We start from the raw sequence: 21,533 nt of genomic DNA, 5'->3' as shown, positions 1-21,533 counted from the left end.
GAGAGAAACAATGTGGCATTATGTTGGGGAAACACCACCAACAGGATTCATAACACAACCCATGAGCAAAAAGCCCACCCCAAGCAAATTGGGGCGTGTCCTTTCCCTTTGGTTCTTGAGTCCAGCAACCCAAAATCTCAAAAGTCCAACGACCCAAAAGTCTCTGTCCCTGGTCACGGCAGCCCCAGAGACCAAAAGTTTATCTGCAGAGTTTTACCTCCCAACATGGGTGGAGATGGGGTGGGGGGGAAAGAGTTAAGGGGCACCTTACGTGGTCCAAAGCTGATGGTCCCCCCTCTCCATGGGGCTCCGCTCTGCCAGCCACCCCATGAGCTGCTCCAGGCATCCGACAAACTGCTCTGCCCTGCCAGCCATCCCACAAACTGCTCCACCCTATAGCTTCAAGAAAAGGAGGACTTGTGGCACCTTAGAGACTAACCAATTTATTTGAGCATGAGCTTTCGTGAGCTACAGCTGTAGAAGACCTTCTGCAGTTTCCACAGTATGCATCGGATGAAGTGAGCTGTAGCTCATGAAAGCTTATGCTCAAATAAATTGGTTAGTCTCTAAGGTGCCACAAGTCCTCCTTTTCTTTTTGCAAATACAGACTAACACAGCTGTTACTCTGAAACCTATAGCTTCAGGCTCCCGCACTACTTAACACAACACTCAGTGATTTCAGCTCTTAGTCAGTTCAGCTCTTTTGTGATTTCAGCTTGTAGTAGGGGAGCCTCAGGGCTGGTGCACCATTAGCCCAAAGGGAATTCAGCTCAGCAGCCTGTAACTAGACTCCTAATGGAATCAGAATTAGCTCTGATATTCCACAGTAGAGCGAGGAGGAAGTGCAATTATCATGTGAGTCCCTCACCAAGGGACCCATACCACCAAGTATTAATACCTATCCTCAACCTCTCTCTATTCACAGAGTTTTTGGAACCCATGTCCCTTGCCTAGCGAGTGCTACTTAGTTGATGGCGAGTCCCTCCATCATAACAAAAGGCCAAGTACAGTTCCACTGTCCTTGATTCCCATAATCAGGGTAATAACAATTTATTCTTCCTGTCCCAATAACAGAGACACTGGGGATCCCACAGCAGCCAAAGTGACCATCTGGGCAGCTATGGCCTCATTCTAGGCGGGGTGGGTGTGTCTATGCAAATAAGATCAGCCCCTGAAGTTCTCTTCCACAACTTGCCACACCTCACCACCAGATGTCAGGGTGGAGCTCATCCTGACTCTGCTTACATCAGCACCACTAATATTTGGTGCTGTGTTAGAGACCCTGCTCCAGGAGTCACGGGATTAGATGAAAATTTCAGCTTTCATTAAAAAAAAAATTTCTAATAGGGCTGCTTGAAAATTTTCCAGTGGCTAATTCCTCAGCCAGAGGCTGCTCTTCGTGGAGTGCCTGCAAGACTAATCAAGTCTTCGGAGGCTCCCAGGGGGTCTCTGTGTTCATATGGCCCAATATGAGTGAATCCCAACCAGCTACCACTACCGGTACGTGGATCTACACACGTCTCCTTGACTGTGACCGGGGTCCCAGTGGGGGCCAGCTGTGGTCACTCAATTAGGGTGAACTGCAAAGAATGGGGCAGACAATCCCCAGAAAGCTGGTGGATAGTCCAACGCTTAGATTCACCAAGCCAGCATAAACCAGCTTCTTTATTACCTTCCTGGTTACTCAGAAGCTCAAATAACACAGTTCCCTTAAAGTGATCCAGCCTCAGGCCTCCATCCAGGTACCTACATCAAATATGATGATTTCTGAAAATCTTATTTCATCATATAAAAGAACGGGTTCTACCAAGCCCAAAGGATCGGACCCGTCACCTCCCAGGTTACTGAATGTTCCAGATCTCACCCAAATACACGGTACAGCCAATTCTTATTAACTAAACTAAACTTTATTAAAAAAGAAAAGAGAGATAGTCTGGTTAAAAGATCAATGTACAGACAGACATGAGTTCAATCCATTGAGGTGCAGATTCACAGCAGAGATGGTGAGCTTTGTAGTTGCAAAGAGTTCCTTTAGAATTCAGTTCATAGCTTATAGTCCAAGGTCCAAACCTCATATTCAGGGCATTGCAGCATAACTCCTCCACACCTCCTCGCTACAGGCTGGCTTTCACCCTTAGGAAATGGTAGCTGTTTGCCTGGAGTTGATGTGATTTGTTTGCTGGACCACCCATCGGCTCATCAGCAGCTGCCACCCCCTCATCCAGCCCCACGTTTGCTTTTCCACCATTGCTTGGGCCCAGGGCTTCTCTGCGTCTCTGTCACGGAGTCCCTGGGCGATGCTCTGGGACTGCTCCCCATGAAGCCAGTCAGGACTCTGGGGCAGTCGCCTTTCTGTGAGCAGCCTGTCTTCGGGACACACAGCTCACCCGGCTCCACCTTCCTGGGTCTGACCTCGGAGCATTCAGCATCCTCTGCCCCTCCGTGTGCTTCCCACAGCGAGTCCGCCCAGGCGGGGTCCTGGGGAAGCCAGAGGGTCCTGCCCCCCAACTCCGCAGTCAGACGTGACTCTCAGCCAGCCAGTAAAACAGAAGGTTTGTTAGACGACAGGAACGTGGTCTAAAACAGAGCTTGCAGGTGCAGAGAACGGGACCCCTCAGCTGGGTCCATTTTGGGGGGCAGTGAGCCAGACAACCATGTCTGCACTTCACTCCATGTCCCAGCCAGCCCCCAAACTGAAACTCTCTCCCACCCCTCCTCCTCTGGGCTTTGTCCCTTTCCCGGGCCAGGAGGTCACCTGATTCCTTTGTTCTCCAACCCTTTAGCTCTCACCTTGCAGGGGGGAAGGCCCAGGCCATCAGGGGCCAGGAAACAGGGTGTTGGCCATTCTCTGTGTCCAGACCCCTGCACACACCTGCCCTCTAGGGCTCTGCAACGATCATACCCCCTTACCCCACCACCTAGATACTTAAGAACTGCCTAGGGGAAACTGAGGCACCCCCACACTATTCAGAAGAAACATTAAGAACAGTCCCACTTCGTCACAGTCTCACCCTGCTGCTCCCCTGCTGACTGGCAGATGTCTTTTAAATTGCAACATAAATGTCACCCACCTCGCGGCATCTCCCTGCCCCAGGACAGCAGCAAAGGGGCAGTGCAGATATCACTGGGATGCAGCAGGGGTCATGATTTAACCCTTCGAGCCCACTGCTTCCCAGAGCTCGGGGCAGAACCCAGGAGTTCTGACTTCATTTTCCCAACTGCTAGTCCCCACTCCCTTCTTGGTGCCATGAATAGAAACCAGGCCTCCTGGCTCCTTTTCCTTTAACTCATTACCCACCACACCCCTCCTGGAAGCAGGAGAAGAACCCAGGAGCCCTGACTGCAAAGCTGATTTAGACATTCTGTTCCACACCCTAGATTTGTTGGTTTTAATCTAAGGCGTAGCTGTCTTAATATCAAAGGCTGTTTGTCACGGTCTTTCCTAGTTTGGCTGGCAGCTTCCACCAAGAAGAGATACCCCTTCGGAACAATCCCATAGCAGCCCCACAAATGCATGGTGGTCACCGGGTGTGTTCCAGTTTCCCTACCTAGAATTTCCCCTGAATGCATTCCCACGTTCGCCCCATGCGCCCACTCTGTGGGTTGCGGTCTGGTGCCTTATGACAGTGGTTCCACCCACCCCATGCTGTAACCCTGCCCTTCCCCCACTTGGAAGGACAATGAGGCAGTGACAATGCTCCCCAGGAGAAGCATTGGTGTCAGTAGTGGGATCCCCAAATATTTATTCTGCCAGCAAAGGTTTGGGCCTAAAGTCTCACATGGGGCTGGATTATGGCAATTCAGTGCTCACCTAGGCTGAAATAATCCCCCTCCCCCTGCACCTTCCCACCAAAAGTTTTATGACTCTCAGATTTTTGAGCTTTTCATTTTTTTTTTAAATGAAATCTGATATTTCCTCTGGGTTGGGGGGGGCGGGAATCCAATTCTATTCTTGCGGAACATTTATGACATAGTGTGAGAGAGTTTGGGTGACCGACAGAAGGAAGAGAAACAGAGACTACACCCAATTTACAGACAGTTTGAAACCAGAGCTGTTGTCAAGGTCATTAGGAAGGTGATGGAAACCCCTGGAATGATTTTGCCAAGTGCCAGCCTGGTAGAATATCGACTGCTTTGCAGGGCCCTGGTTCTTCTTCATGCCTAGGTTCCTCTAATCCGATCTGCATTTAAACAGGGATTAACATGAGTGTCAATGGAATGAAGGTGGGAAAGGACCAAAAACACCTTCAGAGCTTTAGCCATCCCCGTGCCCAGCCCTTCAATGTACCAAGAACTTTGCAAAGGTTATTACGAGATCTGGTGGAGGTTGGCAATATTGTTATAACGAAAAGGAGAGACAGGCCCTGTGTCTTTCCCAAGGACACAGAGTCATTGACGGAGCTGGGAAGAGAACCCAGGAGTCCTGGTTTCCAGTCCTCCTGCTCTAACCTACCAGAACCCACTCTCCTCCCAGAGCTGGGGAGAGAACCCAGGAGTCCCGACAACCAGTTTTAACTAATAGCTCCTCCATCACTTCTCAGTGGAACCCAGGAGTCCTGACCTGCAGGCCCTCTTCCTCCTGCGTTAACCCACTAGACTCCACATCCTTATGGAACCCAGATTTCCAAGGCGCACCCAACCCTACTCTTCTGTGCCCCACTGTCCACTCTATAGAACCCAGACGTCCTGGTTCCCAGCCCCACTTCTCTCACCACTGAATCCCGCTTCCCCAAGGACAGGAGTAGGACCCAAGGGCCCTGCCCTTGATCGGCATGGCTCTGGGAACAGAACCCAGGAGTCCTGCCTCCTTGTCCCATGTCTGACCTGTTACCCCACATTGCCACCCCATGTCTTCGAAGGGGAGCTGGTTTCACTCATTCCTCTAATTCAGCGGTTTTCCAGCTTTTCCGGCTGTGTACCCATTTCCAGGTAACGTAGTCTACCACGTACACCTGTCTGAGCAGCGCCAAACTTCAGAGCTGGGCGGCCAGCGAGCAGCAGCTGCCGGCTGGGGGGGTTCATGTTTGTGTTGCAGGGGGAATAATTTCGCTAATCCTGCGCCCATCCCTCCCCGTAATGCCCACGGCCATTTTTTGCTGACAAGAGTTTGTGTTTTCATAGTTTGGGGTCAAAAGATTTTGGGGTTTTGGTGGAAAATGATTCACTTTTAGGCCAATAATTGTTTACTTGGTAGCAGTTTGTAGCCAAAACTGAGCCAGTTTTAAGACCATTTTCAGCTCTTATTTTTTATTTTCATTTTTAGCTGAAATCCATCCCCCCCACCCCCCTGCAATTTCCCCCCAGAAGTTTTATAGCTCTAAGATTTTTGAGGTTTTCAGAGCTTCATTTATGAAATCTGATGTGATCTCTAGGTTGGGGGCAGGAATCCAGCTCTGTGCTTGTATAACGTTTATGAGACAGTGTGTGGGAGTTGGGGATGACTGAGAGAAGGAAGAGGCGCAGAGGTTACACCCAGTTCACAACCAGCTTGAAACCACAGCTGTGGTCACGGTCGTTAGAAAGGCGATGAAAAGCCCTGGCCTGATTTACTCAGCATGGTAGGATCAGTTCCCTTCTTCGCTGATTGCGTTGTGTCTCCATGCATTGCAGGGCCCTGGTTCTTCTCCAGGCCCGGGTCCCTCTTTTCCGCTCTGCGTTTTTATACAGGGATTAACATGAGTGTCAATGGAATGAACAAAACCACCCTCAGAGCTTTATCCTTCCCCATGCCCAGCACTTCAATGCACCAAAAACTTTGCCGAGGGAGAGGTTTCTAGTTGCTTTGCGTGGGGAAGCGGAGACGCATAAGAACGGCCAGACTGGTCAGACCAAAGGTCCATCTAGCCCAGGATCTTGTCTTCTGACAGTGGCCAGTGCCCGGTGCCCCAGAGGGAGTGAACAGAACAGGGAATCATCCAGTGACCCATCCCCTGTCGCCCATCCCAGCTGCTGGCAAACAGAGGCTAGGGCCACCACCCCTGCCCATCCTGGCTAATAGCCATGGATGGATCTGTCGTCCAGGAACTTATCTAATTCTTTTTGTAACCCTGTTATAGTCCTCGCCCAGCTCTGAAGTTTTGCACTGCTGTGGGCGGTGGCTCTGCCTTCAGAGCCAGGCGGCCAAAGAACGGCGGCTGCTGGCCAGGGGCCCTGCCCCTCCAAAGAGAGAGGTCAACCTACTCCTATGGTTATCCGCCATTACAGGATTCTCGCATGTACCCCCGACGAGAGCTCGTGTACACCCTAGGGGTACGCGTTCCCCAGTTTGGCAATAACTGCTCAAATAGGATTTCCCGGCCAGAAGGGAGGAGAAGTTGGCAGTGTGCACAGGTGGGCAGGGTCGGCGCGGGGAACAGGAATGTATAGGCATGACCAGAAGAATCATGCTAATCCATTTCTTTCTATATTACGTCACAGTATCTACCCAAGCCCATCTATAAAAAGAGAGAGACAGGTGCACCGTTCTGTTTCGCAGAATTAGCCACCTACTTCACCCCAGGCAAACTTCTCTCTAAGCAGCGTTTGGTAAGTGACACCGCTCTCGGCTGTTGGTGCGCTAAGCACTAGACCCTATTCCCCTCCCCGAGCTGGGAAGAGAACCCAGGAGTCCTGGCTCCCAGCCCCGCCCCCCACCTCTCACCACTAGACTCCCCTCCCCGAGCTGGGGAGAGAACCCAGGAGTCCTGGCTCCCAGTCCCATCCCGTCCCGTCCCCCCCCCCCAGCCCCCGGCTCTAACCACTAGATTCCCCTCCCCTCCCAGAGCTGCGGAGAGAACCCAGGAGTCCTGGCTCCCAGTCCCCCCCTCCCCGTCCCCCAGCTCTAACCACTAGACTCCCCTCCCCTCCCAGAGCTGGGGAGAGAACCCAGGAGTCCTGGCTCCCAGTCCCGTCCTGTCCCGTCCCCCCTCCCCGTCCCCCAGCTCTAACCACTAGACAACACTTCCCTCTCAGAGCCAGTCATAGAACCCAGGAGTCCTAGCACCCACCCCCACTCCTCCACTTTATGAATGCTGATGAAGGCAAGAGCCAGCATGCAAACAGTGCAGCTGATGGGTGTGGCGGGTTTGCATCAAAGGAGAAGCACCATTGTGCTCCAGTTCTCTACCCCGCGAATGCAAACAGCTACTTGAGACTGAGGGTGGGGTGAGGTGAGAGTCCCGCCAGCTGCCGCGCCGGAGAGGGGACTCTCTGACTCCCCCGTAGACTCTTGGACTCCTTCAGCCGGGCCCAGAAAATCAGCTCTGTCCACCCTTACCAGGGAGCATGGGGCAGAACAGAGCATGAGGCTGAGCCCCCAGCTAAATGTGGGGAAACTGAGGCAGCTGCAGAGCACTGGCAATGCCGTGACCCCCCCCAAGGGTGGGAAGCCCCCAAGCGCAGTGCACAGAGGGTGGGCGAGGGTGAGGACAGAGCTTCTTGCCCCCAGGAGGGAGGGGGAATGTCTCCCCCAGTCTATGGCTGCCGGATGGTCTGTGGCAACATGAATGACCCCGACTGGGTGGGAGAGGTGTCACAGCTGTGTGGTGTGGGGAGCAAAACCCCAACTCCGTGTGGGGGAGGGGCCAGTAAAATTCCTCCTCCCCCTGGGGAACATGGGGTGATGGTGCAGGGCCCCAGGCCCTGATCTGTGCGGAGGGGGCCCAGAGGGAATTTGGCTCTGGAAGAGGGATATGGGTTTGTCCTGGCCCGGGCCCTGGGATCCCTCCGCTGTTAAAAGTAGTGCATGGCTGAGAGCGGCTTTGCAGGGAGCTGGACGTTGTGTATTGAGGCCTGTTTGTAATGGCCAGCTCTCACTTTAAGAGTGCGTGGGTTGGGGGAGTGGAGTTTCCTGGTCCTGCTGGCAGGCTGGGGGCTCTGCGGGGAAGTGTGGGACCAGAGGCAGCCTGCAAAGAACCAGCCTAGAACAAGGTGGGTGAGTGGTCTCTCTCCGCCATAGGGAGCAGCCTGCTTTGTCTCCCTCTGTTTAGGGAGCAGCCTGCTTTGTCTCCCTTTTGTTTTTGGTTCTGTGTGTGATCGTTCTGGATTCCCAGAACAGAGTCACCTTACGCTGCTACCTTCCAGCAGGAGAATTTCAGGTTGTCTCTGACTTCTCCGGGTGGGTGCCATGAACATACCAGCCATGAAGGGGTGAGAGGAGCGGTTACTCCAGAGCTGTGGCAAACGGCTCAGGGGTTCCACTCACCTTATCGACGGGCTCATGCATGTGCAATCCCTCATCTGATCTCATTTCAGCCCATCTGGGATAAACCCCCTGGCCAGAGATTTGGCTGCATCCGAGACCTCCAGCGCCGATCTCCTGCTTCCCCATCACCATGAGGGCTTCTCTTGCCGTCTGCATCCTCGCTGCTCTCCTGGCGACGGGTGAGTGGGGTTGGCAGTTGGCGTGCGTGCCTGGTCTTTCCGTGTGCCGTCCGGGCACAGCAGACCTGGATGGTATTACCCACAAAGACCGCAGGCTCGGTTCGGCGGCGAACGGGCTTGAGAAAACACCGTCCTAGCGTCCCGGCTGCGTGGTTACAGGGTCCTAACAGCTCAGTCAACAGCAGGACTTTCTGCTGCCCCCCAGGCCGGGCAAAGGTGCCCCCCTGTGATTTCTCTTTTACACCTTGATACAAACAAGTTCGTATCACACTCCCGACGGGGTTAGCCACCACCCTGCACCTTCTCCTGTTGGTTCCAACACACCATGTCCATCCATCACTCTGTCCTCCTACCTTTGGCTTTACTGGGGGGTCGGTGTGGCCCTGGCCGGCTCCCAGGGCGGTATTTATAGGGTAGTTTTATGTTGGGGTGGACCTGTCCTCACCTTCTGGAACGTGTTTATATGAATACCCGGTGCCTGGTACTTCTCAGGAGAACCCGTGTTTTAGCAACACTAGCAACCCTGTGCCAGACGCTGACCTGGTAACTCTCTGCTTTGACTTTGGGTCCAACCGCAGGTCTTACACCAGACCCTGTGCTCCTGGCTTTCTCTTTACTGCAAGTGAGGTCTGTTCCTTCAGGGGCTGATTTCCTAACTTCTCCAACGAACCAACAGCTCAGAGCCGCCAGCCGGGTGAAACTTTTTCCTGACCGTAACCGAAAAACAGCCAGAGAATAACGGGGGCTGAGCTGGGGGCATCCAAGTGACAGTGTCCGAGGAGGAGGGGGCTGGAAGTCACAGTCCCCGTGACAGCGAGTGAAACAATTGTGGACATGGGAGGAAATATTTACAGTTTAAATCACTAGAACCGTGTCATGACGGGGCACGTTTCAGAGCTGGCCGGAGGCCAAGGGCATTTCGAAAGGGGATCGTCTGTTGTGTGACAGGCAGTGGATCTGAATTTCAGCAGCAGGAGCTCAAGGCAATATGAAGGCCAGGTCGATGTGACCCCCAGCTGGTGTCCATGGGGCCGGGGCCCAGCCGGTGTCAGGGGGGCGCAGCTGCACTGGACTCGATGGCAGGTGTCAATCGGCCCTTGTGTAAGGAGACCGTTGCCCCCTTACTAACATTCGGGGGGGTGTTTTAGTTGCTAGCTCCCAGTACTAAAAAGTGGGAAGGGTCGATGGGGAATCAGGACCCTGAGACTGAGCCCCCAGGAACAACGGGGAGAGGCCAATGCTCCAGGTCAGCCTGAATGACAGGGCGGGCAGGCTAATCAGGGAGTCAGGTCCCCTCCTCCGGGTGAGCTGGATTTGCCTGGGTCAGACAGACAGAGTGGGGCCGAGCTAAGGAGAAAGCCGGGGCCCGAGCTGAGCTGGGGGGCAGAGCTGGGCCAGATCCAGGGGGACCAGAGGCGCAGCCCAGAGGGAGCAGCCCCTGTCCTGGGAGCGGAGCTGCAGCAACCAGAGCCAGAGGGGCCAGAGAAGCAGCCCAGGGAGCTGGGGGCAGAGCAGCAGAGACCGAGCGGTGCAGCTGGGGCTGGAGCCGTCCAGAGCTGGGTGCGGTGAGCAGCTGGGGAGAGCGAGGGGGACCCTGGGGAGCAGGCCCAGCCCAGGGAGACGCCTCAGCCAAGAGGCTCTGCAGGCCAGGCTTGGATCGTAACCGACAGGGCGGGGGCGACACTGGGAAGAAGGGTCCTGCCGCTTAGAGCCTGAGAGCGTGTGGCCACCACCAGAGCGAGTGTCCGACCCCCAGCATCCCTGCAGCACGGCCAGGGCCGGAGCAGGGGGCCTGGGACTTACAAGGAGCAGACTGTGAACGGCCCTGACGTTCCAGAGACGCTGTTTGTGATGTTCCCTGCCACAGAGCGGGGTGATGTGTTTCCTTTCACCTTTCCCATTTTCCCTTATTCTTTTTAACATTAATTGTCAATTAAATAACTTGCATTTGCTTTAACTTGTATGTAATGGTCAGTGGGTCAGAGAAGTGCCCAGTGCAGAGAGAGCCCCCCGGAGTGGGGACACCCTAGCCCCTGTCCTAGGTGACCACAGCAGGGTTGGGGGTCGAGCCCCCCAGGAATCCTGGACCCAGCCTTGTTGGGGTTGCGAGGACTCTGCCAGACGGGAGAGTGGAAGGGGAGCCCTCAAGGGCAGGGAGGTCACTGGGTGAAGGAAGTGGGAGCGAGGACTCAGATCCTTTCGCTAGCCCACTTCACCAGGGTCGTGCAGAAGCCAGGAAAGTTCCCCACAAGAGCGGGACTATTCCGCCGCTTACACTTGCTGAGAGCGAGACCAGCTCACACCCACTGGGGATCTCTCTGGGGTTTGTGAGGTGGGAAAACCGCCCGGTGAACTAAAAGCTGCAGTGAACCCAGGGAGACGCGTGAAATGCCTGTAGCCAGCTGGGACCAGGGACCAAACTGGGGCAGCGCGGTGGAAGAGGGACCCCAGGGCCCTGCACCCGGTGCTTCCCCGCAGAGCCCCGGGGAAGGCGAAGGAGGAACAAATCCGGGTGGCTCATGTTCTCGCTCCGTCTCCAGGGGCCTGTCTGCAGTGTGAGGTTTGCGATGGACCAGGAACCAACTGCACGGGCGACCTGGAGGCCTGCGCCGCTGGGGAAGACATTTGTGGCATCGCTCGGACAGAAGTGACATGGGGTAGGTGAGAGGGGCCGTACCCAACCTGGGTCAGCAGACAGGCTGGGGAGCCAGGACGCCTGGGTCCTCTCCTAGTCCCAGCTCTGGGAAGGGCATGGGGTGGATGGGTCTGAGCAGCCGTTAAGCAGCCAGGACGCCTGGGTCCTATGCCAGACCCTGTGGGCTGGCTCCCCAACGGGGCCTTCGGCTCAGCATGGCGATGCCGAACCCCCACGCGACTCGCCAGCCAGTGGGTCGGGGCCCGGCTCCCCGTACGGTGCATGGGGAGAGGGAGACACCTGAGGATGGGATCCACCAGAGCCAGCATGCAGAGCAGGCAGCCGCCGAAATCAGCCAATAGGAAATGCCAAGGAGAGGGGTGTGGCTTAAGCCCCCCCCCACCCGCAGTTCAGCCCCTAAATCTGGGCTGCACAGATCTTGGATCTCTGGGGATCCACGGCCGGGAGCCCCTCGCTGGGAGTCGGGCGTCTGAACTGGATCAGCCCTTCCTTGCTAATGACGGCTGTGGAGGAAGGGCTGCCAGGAGACCCCAGGGGTTGGACGCTCAGCTGGACCCTGCGGGAGCCAAGTTCAAATCCCCACTCGGCCCGAATCGGGCTGGGGTCTTCAGCCCAGGTCTCTCCCCTGCTACGGTCGTGCCTGGCCCCCTGGAGCCGGGTGGGTCTCTCTGTCTCCCCTGTTGAAACCGCCCCATGTGATATGAAATAGTTAAACGTTCCCTGGAACCTGATTCCCCCGTGGCAGGAGAGTGGGGAGCTGAGGATGTAAACGCTGGATTTAGGTGCTGAAATTGCTTTGTCTAGCCCTGCTGGACCTCAGGTGAGTCACTTCCCCTCCCTGTGCCTCTGTTTCCCCATGGGTAAAGGAAGGCTAATGGCACAGGGCGGTCGATGGGGTGTGAGTGGAAGGGGAATAAATCTCAGATGTCTCCTTCTGTGCAGCGGGAAGGAAGACCCAAACCATTCTCAAGGGCTGTGTGACATCCAGCCAATGTAGATACAGCCCCGTCTCTGTGAATTTCGGGAATGGAATGGAAATAACGATGAGCTTCACCTGCTGCATGGGGGACGCCTGCAGAACAAGCGCGGTTACAGGTACCTCCCCCCACCTCCGCCTCTCCTGCCCCATCCCTCTGCACCTCCCGCTGCCTGGAACCTACCTGGGGGATGCTGGAGGGGTGTGTGTGTGTATTGGGTGCGGGTACCTGGGGGATGCTGGAGGGTGGGTGTACTGGGAGGGGGTACCTGGGGGATGCTGGAGGGGATGTGTACTGGGTGGGGGTACCTGGGGGATGCTGGAGGGGTGTGTGTGTGTATTGGGTGCGGGTACCTGGGGGATGCTGGAGGGTGGGTGTACTGGGAGGGGTACCTGGGGGATGCTGGAGGGGATGTGTACTGGGTGGGGGTACCTGGGGGATGCTGGAGGGGTGTGTGTGTGTATTGGGTGCGGGTACCTGGGGGATGCTGGAGGGTGGGTGTACTGGGAGGGGATACCTGGGGGATGCTGGGGGGGGGTGTGTACTGGGAGGGGGTACCTGGGGGATGCTGGGGGGGGTGTGTACTGGGAGGGGGTACCTGGGGGATGCTGGAGGGGGTGTGTGTACTGGGAGGGGGTACCTGGGGGATGCTGGAGGGGGTGTGTGTACTGGGAGGGGGTACCTGGGGGATGCTGGGGGGGGGTGTGTACTGGGAGGGGGTACCTGGGGGATGCTGGGGGGTGTGTGTACTGGGAGGGGGTACCTGGGGGATGCTGGAGGGGGTGTGTGTACTGGGAGGGGGTACCTGGGGGATGCTGGAGGGAGGGGTGTACTGGGAGGGGGTATCTGGGGGATGCTGGGGGGGGGGTGTACTGGGAGGGGGTATCTGGGGGATGCTGGGGGTACCTGCGGCCTCACTCTCAGGTGGGGGGCACTGTTGCTCCCTGTCACTGTGCAGGGTGAATGGTGCAGGCCTGGGATGCAGCATCAGCCCGTCCGTCAGCGCCTCCCTATGGATCTCTCCCCCTCTCCAGGTCACCCCTCCTGGACAGGCTCTGCGGCCTCTGGCACGATGGACCCACCTCTGGAACCCGGGGCCCCCAACGCGACGGATGCGCCCCCGGGGCCCTGGGCCCCCAAAGCGACGGACGTGCCTCCGGGAACCGGGGCCCCCAACGCGACAGACGTGCCTCTGGGAACCGGGGCCCCCAACGCGACGGACGTGCCCCTGGGAACAGGGGCCCCCAATGCGACGGACGTGCCTCCGGGAACAGGGGCCCCCAATGCGACGGACGTGCCTCCGGGAACCGGGGCCCCCAACGCGACGGACGTGCCTCCGGGAACAGGGGCCCCCAATGCGATGGACGTGCCTCCGGGAACCGGGGCCCCCAACGCGACGGACGTGCCTCCGGGAACAGGGGCCCCCAACGCGACGGACGTGCCTCTGGGAACCGGGGCCCCCAACGCGACGGACGTGCCTCCGGGAACAGGGGCCCCCAATGCGACGGATGTGCCTCCGGGAAGAGGGGCCCCCAATGCAACGGACGCGCCTCCGGGAACAGGAGCCCCCAACGCGACGGATGTGCCTCCGGGAACTGGGGCCCCCAACGCGACGGACGTGACACCGGGAACAGGGGCCCCCAACGCGACGGACGTGCCTCTGGGAACAGGGGCCCCCAATGCGACGGACGTGCCTCCGGGAACAGGGGCCCCCAACGCAACGGATGTGACGCCGGGGCCCGGGGCCCCCAACGCGACAAGCCTGGCTCCAGCAGCCACGACCTCCCGTGCGGCAGGGATGACTTCAACGACCACAACCTCCGGCGCGGCGGGCACGGCTCCAGGACCAGCCGGGTTCCTCCTCCCAGCCTTTGCTGGCCTCCTCCTGCTGAAGCTTCTCTCTTAATTCCCCCCCGGGTGCAATGGCCACACTGCACTGAAATACACCCTGCAGCCTGCGTCAGCCCCTCTCCCCTCCAGGCGTTCTCGGCTCCTGCACGGACTCACATCCCCTTGATATTGTTGCACTGAATAAAACACACTGGAGACCAAACGCTCTGGAACTTTATTTATTTATTTCAATGGAGGGAAAATGGGATTCTCGTGCGTGGGACCATCACGAGGCCCGGTAAGAACATAAAAGCGGCCACAGCTAGTCCAGTGCCCTGTCCCCAACACTGGCACAACCATAACTTCAGGGGAAATGCACAGAACACAGTAATTTAGGTCAGACCCACCCCTGTCTTTCCCTCCCGGCTTCTGGCAGTCAGAGATTTAGGGACACCCAGAGCAGGGGGTTGTGTCCCTGACAATCTTGGCTAATTGCCATGGCTGATCCTATCCTCTAGGAACAGTTCTAGTTCTTTTTTGAACCCTGCTGTACTTTTGACCACCCTCACATCCCCTGGCAATGAGTTCCACAGGTTACTTGTAAACTGTGGGGAAAAGTACATCCTCTTGTTTGTATGAAACCTGCTGCCTGTTCGTTTCATGGGGTGACCCCTGGTTCTGGTGCTGTGGGACAGGGGAAATAGCAGTTCTCTAGTCACTTTCCCCGTGCCGCGGCATGATTTTCTAGCCCTCTGTCGCATCCCCCCTTAGTCGTCTCTGTGCCAAGCTGAACGGCCCTAATCGTTTTAGTCTCACCTCATATGGAAGCTGCTCCATGCCCTGAGATTAGGTGAGAAATATCCCGATGGGGAAGTTAGGCAGCAGAGGCCGGGAGCTACACAGCCCCGGAGAACGTCAGTTCAGTTCAGCCTCCAACGGGGGTGCAAACTCTTCGGGACCTGCCGAAGGAGCCATGGTAGGAAAGACACGTGCTGGACCCAGGGACCCAGTCTTGAAGTAGCGGAGCCGTGGGGGTCTCCCATGGCAGCCGGGGCCTGGCTATAAGAAGGGGATGTTCCCAGAGAGCCTGCATCACGGTCAGACGCACGGGGTCACCCCAGTTCTCCGTTTCAGTCTGCCTTGTAGCAGCTCTGCGGTTAATCAGATCCTTCTGTGTGTCGTCCAGCCATCTCGCTTTGGGTCTTCCAGCCGCCTCTGACCGAAGGGTGTTAAAACACCCTGTTTTCTGGATCGTCTTCTGATGTCCCCGGGCCAAACCGGCTAAGCCTGGACTCCCTCTGCTTCATTGGTGCCAGCTTCCTACTTCCCACATTCATTTCCAACACAGTCCTTCCTTGGCTCTCCAAGCAACCATCTCAGCGTTCTGATTTCCACTCTGTTCAGATCTGCTCTGTCTTTTCCTCAATCCCCAGCAGCCAGAGCCGGACAAAAAGGACGGCCTCATTACCGGCTTGTTGGCTTTTACTTTCAGTTTGCCAAGCGGGCTTTCTCCTCGCACGGAAACATATGTGTGTATAAGCCAGCGGGTGCCTTCAGCCCCCTCTTGTGGGTGCATCATGGTAGAGGTTTATGAATCTGGGGCTGCATTATTGCTCTGGAGCCAGACTGTTTAGCTCAGGTTTGGGTTTATTGATCCCATGTTTTGTGAGGGCTTCCCAGTCTCTTTCACGGGAGCTTCCTCTTCCGACCGCGTCATGGCAGCTTGCATGAGTTCATGGAACTTCTGACCGGACTCTTCTTTTAAGCCTCCTGCTCATGTCACAGCAGAGGGAATCACCCGTACGCCTGGACAGTTTCCCTGGGGCTCCTGCTTTCTCTCAGAGAACTCCTTTAGTCTGGGCCCAGTAGGTACCTTGTCTCCACACACTTCTAGGAGGAGTTCAAATGCCTTTTCCACATCTTTTTTTTGCCGTTGCCATGACCTTCACTGTGGCCTTGGCCTGGCCCTGGAGGTGATCCTTTACAAAGTCGACGTGATCATCTTCAGGTCCTCTTAGCAGGCGCATCGCCGCTTTCACAGACTGGATCCACTCCTCCACCATAACACCTGGTCTAATCAGGAACCCACTGAATTCTTTGACATCTGCTGCTGTGGGGCATAAATAGCAGAAGCTTTCATAGCTTCTCCTGTCTGTGGGTGTCTTATTCTCTTAGCTAGTGACAAATCTTCTCTCTGCTCGGGTGTAGCTTTTCGTAATGCCTCAGCCTGGTCTGATAATTTACGCTGAAGTTCAGCAAATTGGGCCCATGGTTCTTCAAGTCCAGCCATGACAGGGCTCCTGACCAGATCCAACCAGTAAAGCAGTGGGGTGGATCCTACAGATGGGATCCTGTTTGTGATGCAAATTATACAAGCGGGGGAATGGTCCCGCTCTTATGGGGGACTTTCCTGGCTTCTGCAGCATCTCAGTGGAATTGGACAGTGACAGGATCTGAATCCTCGCTCCCACTCCCTTCAGCTGGAGCCCGGCCTGCCCTCGAGGGCTCCCCGTCCTCCCTCCCTCGCGGCAGAGTCCTCGTAACCCCGACAAGGATCCCTGGGAGAGCGGCCGAACGTGCAGTGGGGAGAGGTGCAGGGAGAGAAGGAGAGAGTCCCTCTCCGCAGACCACTCTGGGGTGCCACTTGACCCTCCATGTCTCCTCTATGCATCGGCTCTGAGCCGTCTCTGGGATGCAAGGAAAGTTCACCGTCTGTCCCTCACCCGTCCCAAGCCCAGCTACGCTGCGGTGACACCGCGGGTCGGACACTTGCTCTGGCAGTGCCCACACGCCCTCAGGCGCTGGGGGCAGGAACCTTCTCCCCAGCATCACCCCCTAGTCGGGGTCCTGACCCCCCTACAATCCAGGCCTGCCAGGCCTCCTGTCCCTGCCCAGGGCCCTCTGGTGTAGCTCAGCCCTGGCCCCCATTGGCCTGGCTGCTCTCCACTACTCCAGCTGCTGGCTTTGGCCTGCTCCAGCTCCCAGCTCTGGGCCCTCTGGACACCTGGGTGTCAGTGGGGTTAGCCCAATAAACTCCCTGCCACTGGGTCGCACTGGGGTTAACCTGGAGCATTCAACAGACAGAAGTAGGAGGTGAGATCTCTGACATGGGTGAATTTTTCTCTCCTTTTCACATTTAATCTGATGAGATGTTTCCCACTTATGAAGCTCTAAGACAACAGACCCCACATCCCTCCCACAGCTCAGGAGTTCTGACCCCCATCCCTGCACCCCATTCTAAGAGCCGAGGATAGAAACCAGGAGTCCCAGCTCCCACCCCCCCTTTAACCATTAGGCCATTCTGCAGAGGAGAAAGAACTCCAATCTAACAAGGCCATGGGGGGCGCTGTCCCAGGTAGAGGTAAGGACCCCGAGGTTCTAGACCCAGTTGGGAATCTAGAACCCATAGACTTTGAGTTTGAACACATTGAGAGGCTTACAAGAAATGAGATTCCAGAGCCAGCAGAATCCAAGAGAGTCATTTAGGATAGAATACATTGTGCAGGGCTGGCAGCAAGGCGGGGGGGTAGAGCAGTAGGTCAGTGGCTTGAGGCTTCCTGTGTTATAATGAGGATGAGAAGGACCCTGCCCACTCTCACAAGTCAGGGTGTAGCATGAATTCCTGTGACAGGCAGATGAGCACAGAAGGTTGGGAGTGGGGCGGCTTTTTCCAGCTTGTAGCAGTGACTTCCACCATCACCAGCTCCTGCATGCTAGGAGTCAACAGCACCGATCCCTGCCTCCCTGAGCCAGCTAGTCCCTGCTCTGGAGACAGGTGGGAGCTGGCGATTGCTAGGGAGGAAAGGCCCTGTGTCCCATTCCCCACCCCTCTGAGCCAGCCCGTCATCAAGATCACAGCAATGTGGTATTCTCAGCTTCGCTGTGTATTTGACCTACCAGATTGCCCCCTTTCCCCACTCCTCCCCAGTCTGCTATCCCTCTTTTCCTCCTCTGCGGCCCATAGTTCTGCCTTGTAGCAGGGAGTTCCGCCGGCTATAGCCCAGCTGCTGAGAATACCCAGCCTGGATATTCTGGAGGACCAGAGCATACCGAACTATGTCCTGTCCAATAGTGTGTTCCTAACCCCTTCTGTTATTTCTTCACTCCTCCTCTTCCACTGTCCCATTTCCTGTCTATTGTCATCCCTTCCAACCCCTCTTCTGTCTCTCCCCAGGGTACCATGGACACGACTCTCCCACCAATCACTGGGGAAAATTCCAGCCAGACCCCAGCAGCTGTGAGCTCCGCTCACCTGGCCTCTGCAGTGTTGCTCTTCGCCACCTTCCTGGTGGGTGTGGTGGGGAACGGGCTGTACATGTCGGTGCTGGGACTGAAGATGAGGAGGACAGTGACCGTGCTCTGGTTCCTCTCCCTGGTCTCCTCTCACCTCCTTCTCACCCTGGTGATCCCCTTCTTCATTGTCTCCCTCCTCATGGGTTTCCACTGGGTCTTTGGCACAGCCATGTGCAAGATCCTCAATACCTGCATCTCCGTGGGCATGTTCTCCTCTGTCTTCATTCTCACACTCATCAGCCTGGACCGCTACACCCTCTCTCACCACCCCATCTGGTGCCGGAATCACCGCACCGTGCCCCGGGCTGGGAAGCTGGTTGTGGGCGTGTGGCTGGCCTCCTTCTGTATCAGTACTCCCTACCTGGCTTTCCGGGAGACCCGGGTGTTGGACGGGGGCAGAATCATCTGCATGAACAATTACGCCCTCCAGAGACTGGAATGGAGCCGCGCCACAGGGGCTGGGGAGACGGGTCCACGTGGCTGTCTTCACAGTACGGTTCCTGCTGGGCTTCCTGCTGCCCTTCTGCACCATCACGGGATTCTATGTCCATGTTGGGCTGAAGATGAAGGAGAAGAAGCTGACGTGGGCTGGGAAGCCCTTCAAAGTCATGGTGGCCGCGATGGTTTCCTTCTTTCTTGGCTGGCTGCCCTACCACCTCTATCACGGCTTGAAGCTCTCCAAGAAGGAGGTGCCAGAGTCAGTGATGGGCACCCTCTTGGTCATTTACACCCTCACGTCCTGCTTCAGTGCCTGCTTCACCCCCATCCTCTATCTCTTTGTGGGAGAGAAGTTCTGGCAGGTCTTTTCTCACTCTGGTCAAAGCGGCTTTTGTCGACGATCTCGGCAGCAGTGCCTCCGAGTCTAGTGGAAGATACGAGAACGCAAAACAGGTGTCAAGGTTCCTTCCCCACTCTGAACTCTAGGGTACAGATGTGGAGACCTGCATGAAAACCTCCTAAGCTTACTTTTACCAGCTTAGGTTAAAACTTCCCTAAGGTACAAACTATTTTACCTTTTGCCCTTGGACTTTCGCTGCCACCACCAAACGTGTAACCGGTATTATTATTATTATTATTAGGAAAGAGTCCGTTTGGAAACATCTTTCCCCCCCCAGAAATCCTTTCAAACATTACCCCCCCTTTCTGGGGAAGGTTTGATAAAAATCCTCACCAATTTGCATAGGTGAACACAGACCCAAACCCTTGAATCTTAAGAACAATGAAAAAACATTCAGTTTCTTAAAAGAAGAATTTTAATAGAAGAAAAAGTAAAAAAGAATCACTGGTAAAAAAAGAATCACCTCTGTAAAATCAGGATGGTAAATACCTTACAGGGTAATTAGATTCAAAACATAGAGAATCCTTCTAGGCAAAACCTTAAGTTACAAAAAGACACAAAAACAGGAATATCCATTCCATTCAGCACAGCTTATTTTCTCAGCCATTTAAAGAAAACAGAATCTAACGCATATCTAGCTAGATTACTTACTAAGTTCTAAGACTCCATTCTTGTTCTGTCCCCGGCAAAAGCATGACACAGACAGAGAGAGGCTTTGTTTCTCCATCCCCCCAGCTTTTGAAAGTATCTTGTCTCCTCATTAGTCATTGTGGTCAGGTGCCAGCGAGGTTATCCTAGCTTCTTAACCCTTTACAGGTGAAAGGGTTTTTCCTCTGGCCAGGAGGGATTTTAAAGGTGTTTACCCTTCCCTTTATATTTATGACAACAGGTTATGGCCTGAAGATGCCCGGCCTTAGGGAGAGTTGAAAACTTGGCATCCCATTTGTTTCTAGATTCCTGATCGTTCTAAATCCTAATGGGTTCCAGGTATCTCACTGTTCAAACACCCTGCAGTGTCCCTGGATTCTAGATTCCCTGCTCTCTCCAGCAGTCCACACATTCTAGGTCCCTCAATTTTTTCAAACTCAATGGGTCATCAATGGCACTTTTGTAGTGGTAATCAGGGTGGCTCATTTCAAACAGTTAACAAGAAGGTGTGAGGAACAGTAGGGGCAAATTAGCATGCGGAAATTAGTTTTTTGGGTTTTTTTAGTTCTTGTAGTGACTCATCCACTCCCGGTCTTTATTCAGGCCTAGTGTGATGGTGTCCAGTTTGCAAATTAATTCCAGTTCTGCAGTTTCTCTTTGAAGTCTTTTTTTGAAGTTTTTTTGTTGAAGGATTGCCACTTTTAAATCTCTTATTGAGTGTCCAGGGAGGCTTGCTGGTTTTTGAATGTTAGAATTCTTGACATGTGATTTGTGTCCAGTTTATTCTTTTGCATAGAGACTGTCTGGTTTGGCCAATGTACATGGCAGAGGGGCATTGCTGGCACATGATGGCATATATCACATTGGTAGATGTGCAGATGTTCACCATCACATTAGGCCTGAATAAAGACTGGGAGTGGATGAGTCACTACAAGAAATATATCTTCCCATTTTTTTTTACACTCCCTGCACCTGGTGAAGTGGGTTTTAGCCCACGAAAGCTTATGCCCAAATATATTTGTTAGTCTTTCAGGTGCCACAAGTACTCCTCGTTGTTTTTGCTAATACAGACTAACACGGCTACCACTCTGAAACCTATATTATAGAAGAATCTGTATATTACAATAGCGGCATCTAGCTCTTCTCCAGTACTTCTAATCAGTAGATCTCAAAGAACTTTAGCAAGGAGATCAGTAGCACTCTTCCAGTTTTTACAAATGGGGAAACTGAGACACAGAGTGGGGAAGTTTCTTGGCCAAGGTCACCCAGCAGAACCTTCGGTCCATCCAGTGGCACAACCGGGAGAAATCCATGCCTGCTGTGTCCCACCCCAGGTCTCTATCCATGCATCTCCTTAGATTGTGAGCTCTGGGGGACAGGGACTGTCTTTTTGCTGTGTGATTATAAAGCGACTAGCACAGTGGGGTCCTGGGCCAGAACTGGGGCTCCCAGCTGTACCGAAATAAAAAATAATAATAATTAATCATTCCCAGGCGTTCCTTGAACTACATAAATTCTGTGAGTTTTGTGGGGCAACTCAGACATAATTTACAAACACCACGTGACACGCTCACTGGGATATTTCGTGTGAGGAATCTCTGGCTTAGCTTAACAGCAGCTGGTAAGGAGAGCAAGCCCGCAGAACGAAGAGCGGCTCCAAAGAAACCCCCTGCCCGTGAACATTCAGGGTGGTGAAGAGGTAACGTCCAAGCTAGTAACTGAGGTGCTGTATGGAATGTGGGTGATCACTTCTAATATTATGGATACCGATATTACAAATGTGCATGAATCAGACCACATGTGCCATGGAAGGTATCAGTGGAAAAGGAATGATTTGCTAAATATGGTAAGCTTGTTTATATGTATGTGTCATTTTTGAATTATGAGTTATAAATATGTGTGGTATATTGATAGCTCCAACTCGTGCTGT

General features: G+C 54.7%; 1 protein-coding gene and 1 pseudogene across 1 annotated transcript; both read left to right on the top strand.

The window, feature by feature from the left end:
* The first annotated feature begins 8,232 nt into the window (after positions 1 to 8,232).
* LOC122463741 (melanoma-associated antigen E1-like) lies at positions 8,233 to 14,041 on the top strand. Its single transcript, XM_043535210.1, has 4 exons — positions 8,233 to 8,361; positions 10,902 to 11,018; positions 11,960 to 12,112; positions 13,029 to 14,041. The coding sequence occupies exons 1-4, from the start codon at positions 8,313 to 8,315 to the stop codon at positions 13,898 to 13,900; spliced, it is 1,191 nt and encodes a 396-aa protein (XP_043391145.1). The 5' UTR covers positions 8,233 to 8,312; the 3' UTR covers positions 13,901 to 14,041.
* Positions 14,042 to 17,635: 3,594 nt separating this feature from the next.
* Positions 17,636 to 19,108, top strand: LOC119564187 (annotated as a pseudogene).
* Positions 19,109 to 21,533: the final 2,425 nt, after the last annotated feature.

Source organism: Chelonia mydas, chromosome 24, assembly GCF_015237465.2.
Source record: "Chelonia mydas isolate rCheMyd1 chromosome 24, rCheMyd1.pri.v2, whole genome shotgun sequence".
Lineage (NCBI taxonomy): Eukaryota > Metazoa > Chordata > Testudines > Cheloniidae > Chelonia > Chelonia mydas.
The sequence above is the reverse complement of the archived record's forward strand: the minus strand, read 5'-3'. Positions and strand labels throughout refer to the sequence as shown.

Bases quoted from the DNA above. Each gene is read 5' to 3' on its own strand.
- LOC122463741 (XM_043535210.1), top strand. From the start codon at position 8,313: ATGAGGGCTTCTCTTGCCGTCTGCATCCTCGCTGCTCTCCTGGCGACG. The intron at 11,019-11,959 runs GTAGGTGAGAGG...CCTTCTGTGCAG, and splicing joins TCGGACAGAAGTGACATGGG to CGGGAAGGAAGACCCAAACC. The intron at 12,113-13,028 runs GTACCTCCCCCC...CCCCCTCTCCAG, and splicing joins CAGAACAAGCGCGGTTACAG to GTCACCCCTCCTGGACAGGC.